This window comes from Cupressus sempervirens, chromosome 8, assembly GCF_028749045.1.
Source record: "Cupressus sempervirens isolate cs-2001-9-10 chromosome 8, ASM2874904v1, whole genome shotgun sequence".
Classification (NCBI taxonomy): domain Eukaryota; kingdom Viridiplantae; phylum Streptophyta; class Pinopsida; order Cupressales; family Cupressaceae; genus Cupressus; species Cupressus sempervirens.
Genome location: NC_143125.1, coordinates 618,705,561 through 618,717,915, shown reverse-complemented (window position 1 = coordinate 618,717,915; position 12,355 = coordinate 618,705,561). Strand labels below are relative to the sequence as shown.

The window sequence follows — 12,355 nt, the reverse complement described above, 5'->3', positions numbered from 1 at the left end:
CCTGTCGGTGTTACGTGTGGGAGCTCTAACAGCTCGGGGTGATCCAGCTACACTATTTCCTCCACTGTGATGGCTTGGGGCTCTCCTATTAACAGGAGCTAACTGCTACATATTAATTGCAAGTTGTTGAAGTGCATCAGCTATGTTATTTTGCCCATCTCTAATAGCCCGCAATGTTTCTCGTACTTCCCTGTCCTGTTCAGTTGCATTATGTGCCATTTGAATGTTGTTTACCTGTTCTGCCTGTCCAAAATGATCAATCTGTTTAGTTTGTTCAGTTTGTTCACCTGTTCCAAATATTAATTCCTCATCGATTGAATAACTATCTTCAATCTCAATATGTTTTGAAGAATCTGCTTGTTCCAGCTATAGATAACTGAATTTATAATGTTTTTTACTCATTCTCAGCTATCATATTTGGATAAAAATCAGTTTGCAAATATTCTGTTTTTCCCCACAAGATGGCAAGTCTTGTGGCTTTGATACCACTGTAATATTCCTCCTTCGATATTATTAAAAAAAAAAGTGATTTCTTTCCAAGGTATTTTACCAAACAGTTGGCATGCACTAAACTCCTGTATATTAAATAACCCCCTGTAGTTGTTTATCCTTAATAATCTTAAACCGAACAGGTCATCATTGTCCCCTATCATCCATATTTTTGGTTTGCAGAGTTCGAAGTAACGGAATACGGCAATGTAATCATGCAACATAGCTATGTATACAATAAAGAAACCGAAATACAGTCATCTCTTAATATGCCTCGTGTCTCATGAAACCATCTCAGATGTTAAAAAATATGAGTAATAGGACATTCAGATTGGTATTAATAACGTTTTACTGTTTATTTTGTAAACCAAACAATATGCAACACCATGAATTTTGAAGGTAGGCAAGGAGTTCACAGACCCGTGTGTTGAAAATGAAGCCGCTTTCACCTTCAATGCCTAGTTGAACTTGCACTCTAACCTTCCTGTGGCCTGGAAATAGCAGAATGAGTTGTCCGATAATATGTGTGGTCCTGTGCGGCTGGTCAATATCTCCATGAGTTACCACAAGTACCACTGCGTTTCCATCTTTACTGATGGCTATCCTCTTCCTATGGAAAAGAGTATTCCTCCTCTGCTCTCTATCTCGTATGGAAAACTATCGACCCCTTCTCAGCTATTAGTTCTTAATGCTGACAATATCTTGTATATGCTGGATTTAATTCTGAGCTACCATTTGTACCTGTTATTGCCATGGAGTTCCAGCTTTCTGCATATCATCCCCATCTCAACTATTGTAGATAGTGTGAACACTAGGTTTTCGTTTAGCTTCACTCATTCCTAGAAGGTTTGTCATCTTTTGGAAAAACCAGTCACATTAAAGCAACTAGAACTTTCAATATATTCAATTCATAAATTCTTGTATCCAAATCCCAAGACGGAGTCCCTTATTTATAACCTTGAAGTGAGGGAAAAGTGTTGGGATAAGAGATGTGGGATTAAACTCCAATTTTGTCCTGTGGTCACTTAAGTCACCTTATAAAGTAAACGACTTTTAAAACATAAAGTAACTTTATTAAAGCACTTTCAATACATTAAGTGACAACTTAAGATAAAACTCCCTTGTGACTAGTAGGCATCCTGACTGGTGATGCTGTTAATCTATCTGGATGTGGAGATAGATTAACTCGACACCATACAACTAGTGCGGCGGAGGGGACATGACAAGTTGCCTTTGCAGTTAACCTTGCACTACCTTTGTAGTAGCTGTTTCCCTGGTTTCAATTATTGTAGATATCTTTTTCCCTCATGAATAAGGAGCCAAAACATAAAGGGCCAACGACTCTTTGAGTAATATGAAATAAAAATGTAGACAACAATGCGCAAAAACTATTGTTTTAATTTCATGTCAGTAAATCACACAGATAGGAAGTGAAGCAAAAATGTGTATACAATTGAAATATGGATATTGGCTCATTAATTTTGAGATTACTGGTAATTTTGCATAATACGTTGCTACATAGTTAGACTTCAAAGTTCAGAGCTAGAAATCCTTTATGGATGATGAAATACAAAATCAATGTACAAAGTAACGAAACAGGGAGGCAGCCTATGAGGCAGACTAATAAAAATTTGCAGCCCCTTCCGAATTCAAATTTGATCTCGTCAAGGGAAGTTACTAAAAGCAAACTCCATTGTCGGTTTTTTATAGAGGCTAGAGTGTGAGAGCTCAATCTGTTCTCTCTCACCAACTAATCTATCAATTATAACAAATAAACTATAACATCATTTGAACAAGAATATTGATTGACGATTGAAATAGAGATCATAAGTCAGACATGAACAATTGATTTTAAGTGAATAGAACATAGCACTTGTGACCTCATTGATAAAAAATAGATGAAAAAAGTAATGTCTATGAAGCATTTAAAGAGATAATCACTCAGACATTAACAATTGATTTTGATCAAATATTTAAACATAACACTTATGACATCAATGATGAAAAAGAGATGAAAACAAGTAATTACTACAAAGCATTCAAGGCTTGTTGAACAGTAATTACTACAAAGTTCACATGAGCACTCATTACCTTATTGTGGCTAAATGACATGATGAGCACCTCTCAAAGATATCCGCTAGAACTTCAAATAATGTTAAAATAATATCTTAAAGCAATCTATCCATAAAGTTACCTAAAATTGTATTTCTAGCATTTTCTCTCCATAATTTAATTTGATCCTTATCCTTGATTTAGGCACATTAGTTCTATTTTTAGGAGCTTTCTTGACCACTTGCTATTTTGAGGAGCTTATTTGAGGAAGTTTTCATGGTTATGATAGTGCAAAACTCATTTCTTGCAATGATAGACACCCAATGATTCTATTTGGTTGGGATTTGATGCTAAGACACTAGTGGTAATTATCTGCATTTGTGAAAATGAAGATATCCATTCCTTTGGTGAAAAACGGACATGGGAAACCTTGGGAAAGCCTCCATCACTTGGCCAATTCATCTTGCTCTATTTCTATAGGGTTGTAAATATGGGCATGCTATCTTGAGAGATCCTTTTGTGGGGAGAATGGTGTGGTAAACCTGAAAGAGGATATAGGGAGGAAGGAAGAAATGATGGAGCAAAAGGAATCAAGGAACTGTAAATGGAAGAAAACAAGGAAGTGACTCTTTCAAAGTGGCAGCAATGATGAAGGGCTGTTACCCTTTTACAGGGTGGTAGTTGTGAAAGGTTGTGGCCATTATGAAGAGCTGTGTTTCTCCCTCACATTATACAAAAGAGGAGAAGATTTCAGTTAAGGTGGACATTCAGGGGAGATTAATTTGAGGAATAATGTATTATTCAAAGGCAACATGAAAAGTGACCTTATGCAAGGTGGTGACCTTTTCTCCAATAAAGTACAAAGGAGTGAGGATTCATTCCAAGCCTTGAAGGGGGCTTATCAATCGGCACTCACCCATACCTCAAGGCATCTATCAAGGAAGATCAAACTATGGAGCAATAATACTCATCCAAGAGAGCAGCAATTAGCATCCAAAGAGAGAAGGTCAACAGATTTGATGTATATAAGGTGCTTGGGCAAGATTTAGGGCAATCGCAGAAAGGGGACATTGCAATTAGTAGAAGAGCATCATTCTTGCCATCGTGAGGGAAGAATGGTAGTTGAAGCAACTAACAAATATCTATCCTATTTATGGCAGAGTTGAAAGCAGATTTACAAGATATTTAAAGCAGATTATCAATAGAAGATTGTGATAAAATCAGAAGTGTTGCTCGAGATAGTGAGAAGAAATTTAATCAACAGCAATTTAAAGTATTGCAGCAATGGAAGTTGGCATTTTGATTATTATAATTTATTATTGAAAAGAACAAACAGAAGATGAAAGTTATGCAATTCATTGTGAAGGCAGCAGAGATCAGAGTAAGATGCAATGTTATAAACAGCAAGTAAGACTGTACATCTTCACAAGCACTTACCAAAGTTGAAGTTTTGTAGTGATGTGTTTTGATTAAATCAGTAAACAAATAGATCATATGAAGGACATTGTGTTTGATTAAATCAACAAAGATATAAGGAAGCAGTTCTGTTACCGACAAAAATTATAAAAAGAGAAAGCAATACATCTAGGAGATACAGCTTTTTAATAAGATTGCATATCTCAAAATGTGCTACCTGTCCTGGGGTTATGCTCATTGGTAAAAAGAGATGACTCTACAAAGATATAGAACTATGGAGAGTTGTAGGAGGGAGTGAAGAATAGTGAAATGTGAACTGAGAAAAAAAATATCATTCAATTCTTAACAAGTTTTACAGCATATCGAGAATTAAGAAATGAAGGATGAAATAAAGAATGTATGAACATTAAAAAATTATAGATGACTATGTGCAGACGTGTATAAGCTATATGCCAATGTATCTATGAGTTTATACATGCAGATTTGGACAGATTTTTGTGAAAGGTTTGAAAAAGTTAAAGAAGTATTTGCAGTTATACAGATGCAGATTGCATTGTCATAAAGGAAAAATTTGATGATTTGAGGTGAAATATGAGCAGCGAAATGAGTTTTAGGTTCACTTTTTGGCTCTAAATGGCTTATGAACAACAAGATGGGGATAGTTCCACTTTCTGGCTGTAAATTGCGTAGGAGGATGAAGATGGGATTAGGCCCATTTTCTGGCTGTAAATTGCCTAGGAGGATGAAGATGGGATTAGGCCTGCTTTCTAGCTTTAAATTGTTAATGAGCAGCAAGATGGGGTTAGACCTACTTTCTGGGTCTAAATGGCGAATGGGCAGCAAGGTGGTGCTAGGCCCACACTCTGGCTCAAAATGTCTTATGAGCAGGAAGGTTGGGTTAGGCTCCCTGCTCTACTCAGGAGAGCAATAACACGGGTTAGGTCCCCTTTTGCGATCCCGTCTCCCAACTCTGCAATGATTTACTATGACTTAAAGGGTTGATGCATGAATAAGAAAAGCAGATACAAGCACTCCAATTGGATGTCCAATGTGGGTGCCTCTAGGGCCAAGGGGTAAGTATCTGATCTTGGGCTTATTGCAGGATGGCTTCAAGAAGACCTATCATGCTACCTCCTCCAAATCTTAATATATTTGAATACTACGGTAAATCTATGGATGTGTTGAATGTATAGAGAAGGGATCAAACAATATGTGTATTTGTATGTATACTCTATGACTACATATATTCATGTGTATACATTGTGTTTATATGTGTATTCTCTACGTCCACACATAATCATGTGAACATGTTTTAATGTGTATGCTCCGTGTCTGCATGTACTCATCAAAGAGAGCAATGATCAGCATCCAAAGAGAGAAAATCAGCAGACTTGGTATGCAAAAGGTGCGTGGGCAATATTGGGTAATCCCAACAAAACCCTGAGGAAAAGCTCACTAGTCATTACTTAGTAACTAAAATGGTTGTTGATGTTTGGTGGGATTTGCTATTGAGACAGTCACGTGGAGGAAGATGGGTATGTCATAGAAGATGTTTGCCTCTGATAAACTTGGCAATTTTCTTCAATTTCTTTCTGTGTTAGATTTCTCTTGGGAAGCATTTTTGAACACTTTGCCACAAAATCTTGTCTTTGATGAATTTTATCTCTTTTTATTGCCACTGCACTTTTTAAATTGCATTTTTTTGTGCTATAACCTGGACTTAATTTTCATCAACTTTTGACCATGTCATCCATTGCCAATCTTGAAAAAGTTAGCTCTTCTAAAATAGCAACTTTCTAAAAGGGGAAACTCAATTTCTACCTTCTCAGCATTACACAAAGAAAAAATCTACAAAAATGGTAGTTTCTAAAATAGAAATACTCCAAATATTGGATGAGTTTTCCTTGTGTTGAAATTGTATTTTTTGCGGTGAGAATTTCATTTTGAAAAGATGACCCTTTTATGTTACAAATTGGAGTATATTTGTCTAGCATTTTTCACTCAAATTGTGCCTCAGTTCTCTCTACTAGTGGTGTTTAGCAGTGGTAGATATTGCTTTCATTTGAGCTCCTGTAAGTATTGTATATTTCTTTTAGTTTTTTTTTACTTTTCTGCTCTAGAGCTCCTGATGATTTCCTCATTGGTGATATTTCCCTGTAAGAATCTTGCAGACATTATTAGGAAACAAAAAGGACCGACCTTACATAACCTGAACACTTGGATAGGAAAGATAATCATGATTATCACTTAAATATTGATTTGGGCAAGATTTTCATTGGGTAAACTGTTGCTTTTTGGAGACCAAGAGACATGCTTGGCTCATAGGAGAGACCAGCGTCTTATCTGTGGGCAGTAAGCTGAGCCTGAAACAAATAAACTATAATAGACAGAAGCTAAAACAAGACTTTTAAATAAATGAAGTGCAAAACAGGAGTAAAACATACCGATGGAAACAAAGATACAGCTTACTTGCCTACTAAGAAATTGGAACTTACAGGTTTTAAAGAAAATCTATTAACATGCTGAGAAAACTAACCACTTCTTGAGATAAGTGAAAAAACTGTTAGCAATTCTTAACTTGGGACCCTATGATGTTGCCTCATGAAGAGCTAGGGTTCAGGTGGATAAACACGATCTTGTAAGGAGAAGTTCATGACAAAAGGGGTGATAAGAAACCTTAGAGTTTCTTGTTCTGAATGCAAAAATCATCCAGGGAGATGGAGATACAAGATACCTTGGAAGAACTTGTGGTAGTATTATGTTCAGAGGAATGCTGATTTTTACATTTTCTAATTGACCATCATGCTGTGTTCTTTTTCTAAATTTAGTCATAGTGTTTTGTGTAACATTGGGATCCCAGAAAGGCTGCAATTTTTCTACTAGTATCTCTACACCTTGTTCTTTCTATACTGTAGCTGACAGTATATTTAGACTTTGATACCCTTTATTGCTTTTAGTGTCTGAAAAATCCCAATCTGATTTGACATTCAACCAATTATCTATCTTGAAATATATTGGTTATGAATTTTCTACTACTGTCATATATGGCCATCCATTGTCTTTCCATCTGATATGAATTATGCTAATCTTTATTTTTGTAGGTTTTTCATTCTTAAACTTATGTTCTAATTTGTTGTCTCCAGCAACTTGCATTCTATGGTTTGTTGTATTATCTTCACAAACTTGAAGCTCTGTAATGTCAAACCTCTTCACCATGTACCATTTTTCTTTCTTATATTTTCTGTTTTGTCATTAATTTGTTTGAGCAATGTTGAATATTTCAATTTCTGATTCTTCATCTTGGCTCTTTGTTGATGCTGGTGATAGGAGGGGAGAATGTGCCTTAATCTAGTAGAGTAACTCTGGTGATTGCAAGGCCAACCCAACTCAGGACTCAGCAAGAAGGACTTGACCTAATACTAGTTTCTAGTGAATCTCACCTAGAATGAGCCCGTGGAGAGTCTTGGGCCCCATGGACTTGGCTAGGGTCACTTGGCTTGGGATGTGCCAAGACTTGGAGAGTTCAGGAACTATGATAATAATTGACAGTCTCTTTATTAATCAATTCAGATAATAAAATTGCCTCACAGACACATAGTTCAACAATAGGGACTTACAAACATCACTTAAACTCCACACAAAAAGGTGCACAGTCAGGCCACAAGGCATTACGATTCTACACAGAATGTCTCTATCAATTTTGGCTGGTCTTGTAGTGATATGAGACTCACACGAACTCATGAGTAATCAGCAAGTCATGAGCTAGGACATGGTCTGCGAGTCCCTGGTGGCCAAGTTCAGAGTCTGCCAAGTCCTTGCCAGACTCACAGAGTCTTGAGATTTGCCAGTCTCTTGATTCTGGGTAAGTCTCGTGGCTAAAACTTGGCCATGTGAGTAGACTTAGAAAAAAGGTTTTTCTGTCTTACATCTCCCATCCTAATATTATATATATTTAACTGCAATCTCTTTGTCTCTGTCTCATGCCTTCACCACATATTTGTATACATCTGAGATTTAGCACATAGGTGACTTCGTTGGTCCTAGGAGGAAGTTTTAGTTTGACCTATGTTCTAGGGTACACTTAGGTCTTGATCCTGTACTGAACTAGTTTTGGGTACTAGTCTTTTGATGAAAGTAGCCCAGGTTTGCTCAAAGTTTTGCTTGGGTGCCTCGGGTTCCTTGTCAGACCTTTTTTGGAGGACCCACAGGGAACTTGGCTGGTTGATACCTTGGGGGAACTTGGGCCAAATGTAGGAAACTCTAGGGGGACAAGAAGGATGCCCAAATCTAAAACAAAAATAAAATAATTTTTGAAAAGATTTTTCTAAGAAATCTGGCAAATACCTAATTTTGCCTAAAGTAATAATATTGGGGACATGGTGAATGCCATGAAGGTCTGTGTCTTAAAGTTAAACGAACTTAAATTTTTGTTTTGGTGGCGGAGGAACTGCCCGTAACCCCATTGAGGATGTTTGACTCAAGCCCTTTTGGGGGCTGCTACTCATCAACCCCCACTATAGGGTTATTTCTCCTAGGGTACCATCAAGGGTGCTACTTCTTAAACCCACTCTAGGGGTGTTTCCTCAAAAGTCCCTTGAGGGGTTCTACCCATTGACCCCATTGGAGGTGTTGTCCTCAAGCTCTGTTGAGGTACACGGCCCCTCAACCCCACAGGGATCTCCACTTTTATATCCCACTAGTTATTGGCATCTCCTCGTCCAAATCCCCACTAGTTATTAGGATCTCCACTTCCAGAGCTCTGCTAGTTATTGGGATTTCTTGTCACATAAGAAACTTTTATTACAATAAAGGTTTGATGCAGCATTGGGATTTAATTCTTGACTGTGCTGACTTCGACAAATGATGTGTCTGGTGGAATTGACTTTGTAACTTACCATGGTTCAAATGAAATTGATCAAAACGTCAAATTTGATGCTCTTAATGTCAATGGATTAGAATTTATGAATCTTGCCTTTTCTTTTTGGCCCTCCTGCATACACAAACTCTGTATCAAATTGGCAACTCTGTTATTGAAAATAACAAGACTCACATCCAAAAGTGTGTCAATAAGAGGGATGTCAGCAGTGAGTGGACAAGCTGTCACAGTTGCCCCTCATCCAGAATGACTGTGCCTTTTTAATACATTTAAAGGAAAGTTTAAATTCCTAATTAACACCACCATAAAGGGTTGTAATGGCATTTAATGTCTCATAGCCATGGTTGGGGTTCATAAAGTTGTAACAGTCAAATGGGAAGGTGCTACACCAGTTAGCACAGGCAGGGAATATATGCCACAGCTGCACTAGAAACCAGATGCCTAGAAAATGAGAATGTTTTGAAAACATCAATTAAAAGCTTGAGCATAGGTGACTGCCAGGAATAAATATCCATGTCTAGCAGAAAAGCCTAGCTAAAAAAAGCACCCAGCAATAAGTATATGTGCTGAGGGAGGATGAATACCACTAATGTCTACCATTTATGTGCAACAGAGGCATACATGCAAAAATTGATATTAATGGATGAGAAATTGAACTCTTTTTATTGTAACTAATGTCTTCTGTTTTGAATTTGATAATTCAATAGATGCTTGTTCTCAAGCTCTGTTTCATTTGGGCCTTTTTGTGACGTTTTTATTAGGCAAACTAGTTCTCAACTTTTTGTCTACTTGACTTGTCCAGTAAAGGAAATTAGACGTAAACAGGCCAGGTTCATCATTGATGGAGAATTGCATGTAATCTGAGATTCTGAATCACTGAGATGACCAAGTTAAATAAACTTAGAAAACACACTGATAAGGAGTAACATGGAAATGCACATCTCAAACTTAGAGTGAGCCAAAGTGAATTATCATAGTTATTGTGTGCCACAGGATTGCTTGCTGACCTAGATGTTTTTGGATTCCTACCCTTACTACTTGCTGTGTCTCCTCAATTGTCAGTTCATCAAAGGGGAAATGAGTTCATTTGATCGTTAGTTTGTTTTTGATTTTGCTTGTGTTTTCTTGATTCAATACTATAGATATCTTTGGTGATTGGGACTCACACCCCTTCTGCACCCACCCACCCACCCCTCCCCACCCAGAAAAAAAGAAGAAGCCTCAAAGCACCCGACCTAGAGACTTCCTTGCACCGAGCACTTGGAGTTCCCCAACCTCCACCATTTCGCAACCATGCCATTCAGACGTATGCTTGAATCTCTATTTGAATTTTGACATTTGGATGTTACTATTGGGTATGTACAATGTTATTATGTTAGATGTTCAATGGTTTTGGTTAGTGTTGTGATTTTTCTATGTTCAAGTATTTCAATTTGGTGTGTCATACTCAAAGTCTCTAGATTCGGACCCGACTGTGACCCAACTTGGGTAACTTGATTCGTGAACCGGCTCAGACTTGGTCATGACTCGGCAGTAACTCGACAAAGCGACAAAACCCTTAAATGTTTTATGAAGATTTACCTTGCCTTCACCCTTTTGCTATCATATATTGAAACTAGCAGGTTTGACCCAACTCGCCGTACTGGACCTCACAAGGCTGACTCGACTTGCCGACTTGAGATACTTGCCCGACTTGTGGAGAGTCTCAAAACTATGGTCATACTAAAACATCATTTCATAGCTAGCATTTTAAGTTCTACATGTATGGTATACAAAACCCTGCTGCCTCCATTTTTCCCCCCATCGTCCCCTCGCCGTCCTGAAATTGAGGCCCTTTCGCCTACCATTCCAGAAACTCATCTTGACGTCCGGATGTACCCCAATGCCAGTATTACACTGGATATCTTCTTTAATCGAAGCCAATATGATTTTCCTTAACATATATGAATATTTTCTGAACTGCTTAGGTTGATTTTGAAAGAATTCTAGTTGTCAAACAAAGACTTTGGTTTTAGCCGTATAGTCAAGGATAACAAATTTGTAGTTACCTCAGTTGGTGGATGAATTGCCTTAGTTGCTTGATAGGTAGACGGTCTTGTATCAACTCTTATTTTCTCTTTCTTTCTGGCCTATTCCTATTTTTGGTGCTTAAGTGTTCTTATTCATGTTCTGATTCTGATTTTGGATAAAACATATCATAGAGTCACTATTCAATTCAATTTGATCGTTTAGATTCCTTGACAAATCTTATTTAACGACCTCAGATAAAGCCTTCAACTGCAACGTACTATGTTTCTGGACATTTGGTGCATCATGATTATCACTGTCTTGAAAAGAGCAATAAATTTTCATATTATTACATGGAAGGGGTGTTTCTATGGCAAACCTTTCTGGACCAGTCGGTAAAATCAATACAAAAATCCCATGATTGTTGATATTCTTGTTGATGTATAGCATTAGTTGAAGTAATATTGTATACATGCAATTATGATTTAATGAATTCTGTACATTCAGTAGTGAAATATATATATATATATATATATATATATATATATATATATATATATATATATATATTAGTGTAACCCGGGTTTGTGCAGTCGAGTCAAAAACCTGAAGCACCCGGTGCATGTACGCACTTGGTGCCGGCGCGTCATGCACCCGAGTACCCCCATTGGCTGAAAATGCGCCGCCACACCTCGGCCGCACCGGTTGAGCACTCGGGTGGTTCGCTGGTGCTTTGGTGCGGGGGTGCTTGTGGGGTGCGGCCAGCTGAATGGCCCAAAAAGTTAAAAAAAAATTAATTTTTTCTTTTCATTTTTAATTTGTTTTTTATGCATGCTTAGAGAACACTTGGGATGATTCCATTCTCATTATTGAGATTTTGTCATTTTGTTGATTGTACTCACTTTGATATGGTTATGATACATTATTTCATTTCATTGTTTCATGCTACTCGGCTCATCTTTATGATATATCATATATAATATTCATATTTGAACAATAAATTTTGCATCGTGCATCTTGAACTAAGTTAATTTGTTAAACGGTCATTAGTAATGGTTACGAAGTTTCAAGTTTCAAGTTTGAACTTATAGTTTGTGAATCACATTTCAATTTTCTCTATTCAGCTATATTTGGTATGTTATACAATATATTGAAGTATCATTTCATAATTAGCGTTTACAGTCATATGTATTATATATATACTATGCAACCACCTCCCTCCCCTCTCCCCCACCCTTCCCTCCACGCCCCCACTGCCGCACCACCGCCGTCCCCAAATTGAGGCCCTTTTTTGCCTACACTGGAAAATCGTCCCGACGTCCCCCTGCACCGCCGCCCCCCCGCACTGGGGCAACACTATAATATATACATATGTTTTCAGATATTCACAAAATGGACTTCATTCATATCAAGCTTATGCATTGGAGATTATCCGAGCTTTGTATCTGCCACTGATTACTAATTAACTTATTATGATTGCCGCAGACTACCATGGATTACATTAGGCAATGATTG

General features: G+C 37.5%; 1 protein-coding gene across 11 annotated transcripts in view; it reads left to right on the top strand.

The window, feature by feature from the left end:
- ATVPS33 (Sec1/munc18-like (SM) proteins superfamily) overlaps positions 1 to 12,355 on the top strand; it is a 352,047-nt gene that overhangs the window by 73,183 nt on the left and 266,509 nt on the right. For 5 of the 11 annotated variants that reach the window (XM_089798593.1, XM_089798592.1, XM_089798590.1 and 2 more), the window contains exon 10: positions 11,098 to 11,235. The exons of 5 other annotated variants lie outside the window; for them this stretch is intronic. In XM_089798593.1, coding sequence (XP_089654719.1) covers positions 11,098 to 11,235 — 138 coding nt within the window. Of the gene's footprint in view, positions 1 to 5,308; positions 5,363 to 11,097; positions 11,236 to 12,355 lie in introns of all 11 variants that reach the window. One more of the 11 variants, XM_089798594.1, reaches the window with a different exon arrangement.